This window comes from Podarcis cretensis (genome assembly GCF_951804945.1).
Source record: "Podarcis cretensis genome assembly, chromosome: 7".
Taxonomy (NCBI): Eukaryota; Metazoa; Chordata; class Lepidosauria; order Squamata; family Lacertidae; genus Podarcis; species Podarcis cretensis.
This window is the reverse complement of record NC_137176.1, coordinates 30,991,048-31,000,917: the sequence shown is the minus strand read 5'-3', so window position 1 is coordinate 31,000,917 and position 9,870 is coordinate 30,991,048. Positions and strand designations below refer to the sequence as shown.

The 9,870-nt window shown below is 42.1% G+C and overlaps 1 protein-coding gene across 1 annotated transcript; it reads left to right on the top strand.

Annotated features, from left to right (window-relative positions):
- The first annotated feature begins 4 nt into the window (after positions 1-4).
- On the top strand, positions 5-8,274 carry PAK1IP1 (PAK1 interacting protein 1). The gene is made up of 10 exons (XM_079983864.1): positions 5-218; positions 1,340-1,502; positions 2,078-2,198; positions 3,343-3,417; positions 3,626-3,678; positions 5,112-5,257; positions 5,342-5,439; positions 5,756-5,855; positions 7,160-7,286; positions 7,886-8,274. The coding sequence occupies exons 1-10, from the start codon at positions 156-158 to the stop codon at positions 8,038-8,040; spliced, it is 1,101 nt and encodes a 366-aa protein (XP_079839990.1). The 5' UTR covers positions 5-155; the 3' UTR covers positions 8,041-8,274.
- Positions 8,275-9,870: the final 1,596 nt, after the last annotated feature.

The window sequence follows — 9,870 nt, the reverse complement described above, 5'->3', positions numbered from 1 at the left end:
AGGAAGTCGTACGGGAAGCGCCAGTCAGTGAGGGCCGCAGCGCACGCGGCTGGCACAGTCTTCCGGCTCCTGATCAGGCGGGAGAAAAGGACAACCCCACGCCGCACGGCTATTAAGGACCCCCGCGTCATTAGGCGCCGCCGAAAGGCTGAAAAATGGAGCTGTTAGGGGGCTGCTACGAACAGGTGCTCTTCGGGTTCGCTATACGGCCGGACGAGGTAAGAACTGTATTTAAAAAAACGAAACGAAAGCGGGGGGGGGTTGGAAAGAGCAAAAAGTGGCGCACTGTGCACTTACGGCACGAGGGCCGCATGCGCGACGAACGCCACGCGAGATGCGACGCGCACGAGGGTCACGGGGGAGCTTTGCTGGCTCGCCTCGTCTTGCTCAAAGGCTTCCTTCCCATAAGCCTTCGCGGCGTTGGCCGCGCGCAGCTCCGCCCTTGTGGGTTCGAATGTTGCCACGGTGATGGCGATGAAAGGGCGTCTTCCTCCCGCTCATGGGAGGAACCACGAGGGTCATCTAGTCCAACCCCCTTGCAGTGCAAGAATACTTCTACCCGACGTGAGATTCGAACCCACGACCCTGAGCTTAACAGCTTCGTGCTCTACCGGCTGAGCTATCATATCCTCCAACATTTAGGGACGTCCTATTCTGTTGTTGTTGTTGTTGTTGTTTATACCCCGCCCATCTGACTGGGCTGCCACAGCTATTCTGGGTGGCTTCCAACATCTATAGGAACAAAATAAAATACTAAATATTTAAAAACCTACCTCTACAACCTTCAGATAGCTCACGGGTCTTGATAACTCCATACCATCCAACATTTCTCCAATGAAAACAGAGACATCCTAAGGAAAAGCAGGACATTCCAGGATCAAATCAGAAACCGGGATGGTTTCTGTAAATCCAGGACTGTCCCTGAAAAAACAGGGACACTTGGAGGGTCTGATTATACCCCACTTTCCTCCAAGTAAAGGAGCTAAAGGCGGCATCCCCATCTATCCTCACATGTCTGTGAGGTAGAGATTGTGACAAATTTCGATTTTAACAAATTCTGTATGATGGTTCCTCAACTGACCAGATATCTCCTTGATTGAACATGGAATGTTTTGTGTGCCCCTGTACACATTCTGGTCTTGATCCCCACACAGTTCATCCTAGCTAAGTTCCTTTTAGAACTATGACAGTCACTCCTATAATTCCATTGCTTTCATGGAACTTGTTGATGAATATGATTAGCTGCATCAGGCCCTCTGAAGATTAGTTCCCTTTTTCTGTTTTAAAAATTGCGATATCATTAGCAAATAATAATTGTTCTTTTATGTTTCATCTTCAGAACTGGTCAACTCTTCCTGATTTCACCCACCATGCTCACACTGCTTCACTGTCCGCAGTAGCTGTGAATGACAGATATGCAGTCACTGGCAGCAAGGATGAAACCATACAAATCTACGACATGAAAAAGAAAGTAGAACATGGGGCACTGATGCAACACAATGGTAAGGGGCTTATCATTCTTGTATTAGTTGCATGGATTGGGAGTGAGATATGTATTAGTGGGAGTTGGTTCTGAGCAGGACTTAAGTACAGAAATATATGAAGAGGCTTACAAATATTTGCCCTGATTCAGAGGCTACTTGCATGAAAGATTGCAAGCATAAAGGCCTCCTGATTCACTTCTGTAGCATTAATAAAAAGGGAAGCCAGCTCCAGCAGGTGCCCCATGTGCATGTTGAAGTGCCTGTGGGATTCTGGATCAAGGGCACAGCCTTTAATCCAGCACATGGTAAAATGCACATGCCAACATTATTTGAAGGGTTTGTTTCCAATTCAAAGCAGCATACACAGAAATAATTTTCATGGATTTCAGTGGACTCAAATTCAAAGTGGTACTGAGAACTGCAGGGTTCCTATACACCAAATGAGAGCCATAAGCTTCCAAACATAGTTTAGCATGTGCAGTTTTGCGGGGCATATCTAAATCTGCTACGCTGCAAAATTATCATTTTGAAATGTAGAAGACATGTTTTAGTTCAAAATACATTAAATGTAACTGATTTGCATGGATTTTCAGGCACTGTAACCTGCTTGGAATTCTATGGAAGTTCACATTTATTGAGTGGAGCTGAGGACGGTTTAATATGCATTTGGAACACAAAAAGATGGGAGTGCTTAAAGTCCATTAAGGCACACAAGTAAGTATTGTTTTCTTCTTCTTTTTTAAAAAAGTGTATGGCTTAATTTCAGAGTTGCATGAGAAGCTTTCTTATGCTCTCTTCCCCTGCAACCATTCCAAAACAACTCTTCCAGAGAATCCAAAATGGCTATGGTGGGTGGTGGAAATTGGATAGGAACACCTTGCAGAAACTACATCCCATGCTGTTCTGGAGGGTTTCTTGAAGCTGTTTAAAAGCCTATATATTTATCACACGTGTGCGGTAAGCAGAGAATGCAGCATAAAACAGTTGTAAAATATCGTTATGAAACAATTGTTATCAGAAAAATAGTATCAGAATCAAGCAACAACCAAGACAGCCTAAGTTTGTTACTGCTCCCAAACTCACCTAAACAACTAAGAAAACGCAGTAGGGTCAGGTTGGGGCAGGTTTTTCAATTAGGGAGTTCAAGTACTCCACTGAAGTGTAACAACTGAGGATGCTCCAGGGGTAGTCAACCTTTTTATACCTATGACCCACTAATGCATCTTTCTTGATGGGAAGATTTCCTTACTGCCCACCAGTGCTCGATGGAAGGATTCAGTTTGTGCTTTAGAACCCCCTACCGCCCACCTAGAGTCCTGAAACGCCCACTAGTGGGCGCTAGGGACCAGGTTGACAGTCCCTGCTCTAGTCTGAACTGTCATTGATACTATTTCCCAAGGTTGTAGAATCTGGATACATCAGAGTTGGGAGCTTCTTGTTGTTTTTTAAGCTGTTTATATCTCACTCTTAATCAAAAAGATCTCAGGGTGGATAACAGTCAAACTAAAAATAATAATATCAATATATAACACCCCCCCCAATAATATATATAAAAACACAATATATCCACCATCTCTCAGCTGATAGTTAGCATTAGTTTTCAGAAGCCTGTGAAGTCATGCCATGTTTTAAGCCGCTACTTGAATAACAGTGAAATTGCCAACTGGATTGCAGGGGGCAGGGGGTTCAAAAGCCAGGGTGCCACTACAGAAAAGATCTTCCCGCACGTCACCCCCACAAATATAACCCTAATGGCAGGATGCAAAAGACGGCCTTAATTCATGGGCAACATTTAATTATTATTGCTAGTGAGTTGGCGGGAGTAATGAATCTTGACTTTCATTTCCTCTTTTATCAGGGGACATGTGACATCTTTTTCTATTCATCCTTCTGGGAAGTTAGCTTTGTCAGTAGGAACAGACAAGACGTTAAGGTGAGTCGGAAGGTTGCCACTTCATAAACATTCATTTTAGTTTTATTTAAAACTTTAGATTCTTCTTTTTTGTAAACTCAAAGCAATTAACAAGTGATACAAATTCAAAAAGAAGTCCCAGAGGGGGAAAAAACATTAAATTGTTCATTTTTTAAAACTAGTTAATTCTTCCCTCCAAAATATGTTTATTAAGCATCTTGTTTTTCAGAACATGGAACCTTGTAGAAGGAAGATCTGCATTCATAAAAAATATAAAACAAAGTGAGTATATCCCCTTTGCATTTTGTCGTATTCTGTAATTATAGAAATGTTCGTGCATTGCCAAATACCATGTGTGTCTCATTTTTTAGTTCAGAGTCCACAGTTATTGTGTCCTTGGATTTGTGATACAGCCCTGAAAACTCTGAGAATCTCTATTTATTACAAAAATGTTTCAATGTCCCCATTGCCTCATAAACTCCATTGCCTCAAGATCACATTGAACGCTATTATAAGTCACCAGCCTTCTCACGGGCAATTGTTCCTGACAGAAACATCATTCCCATCCTGAGTCCTATCTCTCCTCTGAGCCCTTCAAAGCCCCTATCAATCTATGTTAATGGCTCTCAAGTTCTTAGTCTCCTATATTCTGGAGTTACCTGTTGAGTGCCTCCAAGCAGTCTTTCTTGCTTCATGCCTCTTTCCCTTCAGCATAGCTAGGATTTGGTTTTTCTGTTAGGAGTGCTTCTAATGTCTTTGCACTGGTGGCATCTATGAAGCCAAAATAGTTAAACCATGCTCCCCAGCACACCACCTAAATCTCCAGAAGGTCTTAGGATCCTTCAGACAGCATGGGAGATGAAATGGGGTCCTGCAGGAAATCATCTCCTTGACAGAAGCCTCTGCTGGATGAGAGCCTTCCTTGAACACAAGGAACACCACTGGCTACATGTTTTCCAAAGCAGAATCATTAAGGAAATTTTGGTTTATAGATAACTAATATATTTGCCTTTTTTTATATCTTTATAGCCAACATTCTTTTAAAAGACGTAAAAACAAGGCAAAAATTTTACATATGTAATGTTTCGTACTGTGAATAAGTATTTGTAGAGCATCACATTTGAAAAGAATCTTTGTCTAAAAGAGATGTTCTAGCAATATTCAGAAGGGAACTAGGAGGGGGGTCAGTAGCTTAACAATGTCCAAGATGTTTCATTTCTCTATTTGGCTTAGATTGCTGATAACATTCAGTATTAGGACTCAGCTACAGTGCTACCTTGCTTAACAACCATAATCCATTCCGGAGGTCTGGATGTAAACCGAAACAGGTTGTAACCCAAGGCGCACTTTCGCCAATGGGGCCTCCAAAAAAATGGGTTGTAATCCAAAAAAAGGGACACACACTTCTGGGTTTGACATGGTTGTAATCCAAAACGGTTGCAGACCAAGGTACCACTGTTTACAGCTGCAAATAAAACATTTTAAATGTGTTTTAAGTGTAGTATACAATGTGACACTTTATGGTGATGGTGAGCCTTATGGAAAATTATATGTATTTTTAAAAACACTTTAAAAAAACCATTTTCTGAATGTTTTCTATATGTGTGTAGATTCCATCTTAGATTTCCTTATTTTGTTTGCAGTAAAGTGATTATTTGGTGTCTATTTGAAATTAATATTTTATAAAATCTGTATCATTTTTCCTCTTAACGTAGATGCGCATCTTGTTAAATGGTCACCCAGTGGTGAGGTATACGTGGTAGTTATAGCTAACAAAGTGGATATATACAACCTTGAAACTGCTTCTATTTCTGGCACCATTGTTGCAGAAAAGAGAATATCTTCAGTAAAGTTTCTTACAGTAAGTAGTAATGCAGTGTTAAAGTAAGTAAAGCATTTTAAATAAATTAAATCTGATTTATGTTTTCTTCACCTTTTCTTTCAGGATTCCATACTTGCTATTGCAGGAGATGAAGAATTTGTACGGTTATTTAATTGTGAATCTCAAAAGTGCCTTTGTGAATTTAAAGCTCATGAAAAAAGGTATTTTATTTCTGAAACAGAATAGAAAGGATATTATGCATGCTTTGGCTCAACCTTTAGGAGTATATAATAGTCAGTTTTTAATTTTTTCTCTTTGGGTTCTTGTTTTGTATTTTCATTATGAATGTGCCATAGTTTAGCACTTCAATTTTTTTTACTGATTTTAACATGGAAGAATGCATGTGTTTAAACCAGTAGCACTTTAAGTGGTTAAATAGGGCTGAATTGTGTCCTATCGCCAGTTTTCTTAGTGCTTGCTGCTGTTTAATTTTTACCGATTTTATTGGGATATTTCATACTAACTATTGATCCATAGAGTAAAAGAGATCTACGCTTTTGAAATGGAAGGCTTGCATATTCTGGTGACTGCATCCAGCGATGGATACCTTAAGATGTGGAGTCTCGATCTTGAGAAGGTTTGTATATTACAAAGCTAAGTGCACCATTCATGGTTGAATCCTAAATTCCAAGAAGTGCAGTCCTAATTTACCGTATTTTTCGCCCTATAGGACGCACCGCCCCATAGGACGCACCTAGTTTTTTGGGGGGGGGGTGGAAATAAAGAAAAAAAATTATTTCCCCCCCAGGCACGGGGCTGGCGCGGGGGGAAGCCCGAACTTCCCCCGACCCCAGCCCCCAAAACAGCCTGCTATCCGCAAGCCTAGGGAGCTGCGCCAGTCTCTCCAGGCTTGCGGAGAGCTGTGCAAAGCCCAGGAGTGCTCTTTAGTGCGCCCCAGGCTTCGGAGTGCAGGCAGCGGCGCGGAGCTGCGCCGGGCTCCCGAAGGTTGCAGAGAGTTGAGCACTGCCCGGGAGTGCAGGCAGCTCTGCGCAACCCTCCGGAGCCTGGCATGAAGCCGCGCCGGGCTCCCGAAGGTTGCGCAGAGCTGCCTGCACTCCCGGGCGAAGCCACGCCGGGCTCCCGAAGGTTGCACAGAGCTGCGCACTGCCCGGGAGTGCAGGCAGCTCTGCGCAACCCTGCGAGGGTTGCGCAGGGCTTCGTGAAGCCTGGAGAGCAAGAGGGGTCGGTGCGCACCGACGCCTCTCGCTTTCCAGGCTTCAGCGAAAGCCTGTATTCGCCCCATAGGACGCACACACATTTCCCCTTCATTTTTGAAGGGGAAAAAGTGCGTCCTATAGGGCGAAAAATACGGTATTTCATTGGCGTTTAATAGCCACAATCTCAGCTAGCCGTGACGTCAGTGGGAAGTGTACTTCTGAGTAAACACAGCTAGGATTACGTTACAGGTGTGCCTATGGCAGCCAAGTGAAAAGAGAAGACACAGCTTTTACACCTTTAAGAGTTGTGTAGAAGAGGGCATTTCAGCAGGAATCTACATCTTCTGAAATTCCGTCATCAATACAAATATTAATGGTGTAAGCCCTTCTCTTTTTTTTATCTGGCCATCCAAATTGTGCCCATCCTATCTTGGTTTGTTTATTTGAAGAGTCATTTTGCTGTTGGTTTCACAGGGTGCAGATTCAACCTATGGGAACACATGGAAGCTTCCTTATGGTCAGATCATTAGTCCATCTTGCTTAATAAGGTCTACGGTGCACTGCTTGGCAGCAGCTCTTCCAAAATTCCAGACAGGATTCACTCCCAGTCCTACCTAGAGATGCCAGGAATTAAGACTTAAGCACTTGGAGTTTTCTCCATTGCTGCTACAGAACAACATGGTTTCTGGGATTTACATTAACCATTTCTTTCCCCTCCCTTCAGATTAATAATTCCCCGTCATTGCTGTGTGAAGTCAATACTAAGGCCAGGCTTACCTGTTTAGCAGTTTGGCACAAAAGAGATTCAGAAACCAAGAAGATCCCCAATGAAGCCGCAACATCCTTTCAAGGTATCATAAAGCTTTCCTGGACTTCTGTTAAGTTTTCAGCTGTAGGTAATACAGCAATGACTTGTTTAAAAAAGGGTTAATCTATATTAACCAGATCCTAAAACATAAAGTATGTTTACAACGTTTTGCGGACAAGTGATTTTGGCTCTCATCAAACCAGTTCGCTCTGCAGAGTTGAAAAACACACAAGTCCAATGACAGTTTGATTCAAGTTATTATTTAGACAAGGCTGGTCATGGAGGTTGTTGTTCATACATTCAACAAAAAAACCCAAACTGGTTATTTTGTAAAATATAGAGTTGACTCCAGTTTGTCCCTCCATTCATCTTTGCCCCAAAGATGCTTCTGTAAGTAGTCAGTGTTTGGGGCTGTTTTCTCTTTTCCTCTGCAGTTCTAGAGAAGTAGGGGAACCTTTGGAATGGATGTGGGTAGCTGCAGGAGAAATTTGTGAAAATTGTCTCTCTCTGCCTTCCGTTCATGGAAGCCTCCCTTGGAAGAAAGAGCCTTCCATGTGTAGAAGGACACACTTGAATACTTTCCAGTGTATTTAAAGCATTACATCTTTAAATTTAACAATGGATAACTTCATTTTGTTTCAGCGCATGAAGAGGAGCAACCATTGATAAAGAAAAAGAAAATTGGTTGGGCTGAGTGTGATAAGTCATCAGAGGGTGATGGCCAAGAAACCCTCAAGAAAGGAAAATCAGCTGGTGTACAGCAAAAGAAGAAAAAGATAATGCAGAAATTAAAGTGAATATGTCACTACCATTTGCAATTCTAATCCTATAATAAATTGCCACCAATTTCTGGCACAATTTTTTATTTAATTGCAATATTATGGCTATGCATTCATGGCAATTTGAGCTGTTAATATTTATAGAAAGGAACCATTTTTATTTAAGCTGTGAGCATTTCCAGATCCTATGACCAAATGTTTTACAGAGGAGGAAACATTTTGTGTTGTTAAATAAATATTTTATATAAAGCACCTGAAGTAAAGAAGAGAGGGGTGGTGATATATGCAAAAGAGAGCCTGTCACCTAAACTTTTATTTAAAGATGAATATGGAAGAATTTTGGGACGCAGGTGGCGCTGTGGGTAAAAGCCTCAGCACCTAGGGCTTGCCGATCGAAAGGTCGGCGGTTCGAATCCCTGCGGCGGGGTGCGCTCCCGTCGTTCGGTCCCAGCGCCTGCCAACCTAGCAGTTCGAAAGCACCCCTGGGCGCAAGTAGATAAATAGGGACCGCTTACTAGCGGGAAGGTAAACGGCGTTTCCGTGTGCGGCTCTGGCTCTGGCTCTGGCTCTGGCCAGAGCAGTGATGTCACGCTGGCCACGTGACCCGGAAGTGTCTCCGGACAGCGCTGGCCCCTGGCCTCTTAAGTGAGATGGGCGCACAACCCCAGAGTCTGTCAAGACTGGCCCGTTCGGGCAGGGGTACCTTTACCTTTTACTATGGAAGAATTTTAGCAATTGAGATGCAACATCAAGGAGAGAAGATCTTGATATTAGGAATTTATGCACCAAACGAGGGGAAATCGGAATTTTACAAGAAGCTGCATGAGACTATGCTGGATTATCTGGACTATGATAACATCATTATGATGGGAGATATGAATGGGGTCGTATCAACTAACATGGATAAGTCACAAAGCCAAAATGTTACAAAAGATGGCAGACTACCAAAGACTTTTTTTGAAATGACTGACAATATGGACTTGATTGACATTTGGAGAACGAAGAACCCCTTGGGAAGAGAGGGAACATTCTTCTCTGAAGCCCAGCTGACTTGGACAAGAATCGACCAAATATGGATATCTAGAGGTCTGGCACCTAAGGTTAGAAAGGTGGAAATCTGCCCAAAGACCTGCTCCGACCATAATGCACTAAAGATGGACATGACACTACTACCAACCGGCTCCTTTAGATGGAAGATGAATGACAATTTGTTTAGAGATCAGGAGATTATTAAGAAGGCCCAAAAAGTTTTGAAAGATTATTTTGAGATAAATTTGAACACTACGGTGGAAAAAAGAATCATCTGGGATGCAAGTAAGGCTGTGATGAGGGGGTTCCTGATTCAACAGAATGCTGTAAAGAAAAGGATACAAAATGAGAGGAAAGACAAAATCTTGGAGAAAATTAAAGAATTAGAGAAGAAGTTAAGATCAAATCCGAAGTCACAGCCGACTTTGAAAGAAATTAAACTTCATCAAGCCCAATATTCTAAATTGATAAATCAGGAAATAGAGTGGAAGATTAAATTAATGAAACAAAAAACTTTTGAATCGGCGAATAAATGTGGAAAACTGCTAGCTTGGCAGCTGAAGAGGAGACAAAAACTAAATACAGTTACAAATTTAGAGATTGAAGGAAGAAATATTCAGAACCCTGTGGACATTAGAAAGTGCTTCCAGAGATACTTCAAAAAATTATACACTCAAGGGCCGCAAGACGAGGTCGAGATTAAACAATTTTTGGAAAAAAATAGGCTACCAAAATTGTCACAAGAAAATAGATCAATCCTGAACTGCAAAATAACATGACAAGAGATTGAACAAGCCATTCAGAATATGCAAATGGGCA

Excerpts from the sequence above, each read along its gene's own strand:
- PAK1IP1 (XM_079983864.1), top strand. The coding sequence starts at position 156 with ATGGAGCTGTTAGGGGGCTGCTACGAACAGGTGCTCTTCGGGTTCGCT. Across the intron at positions 2,199-3,342 it reads AAGTCCATTAAGGCACACAA|GGGACATGTGACATCTTTTT; the intron begins GTAAGTATTGTT and ends CTCTTTTATCAG. Across the intron at positions 7,287-7,885 it reads AGCCGCAACATCCTTTCAAG|CGCATGAAGAGGAGCAACCA; the intron begins GTATCATAAAGC and ends ATTTTGTTTCAG.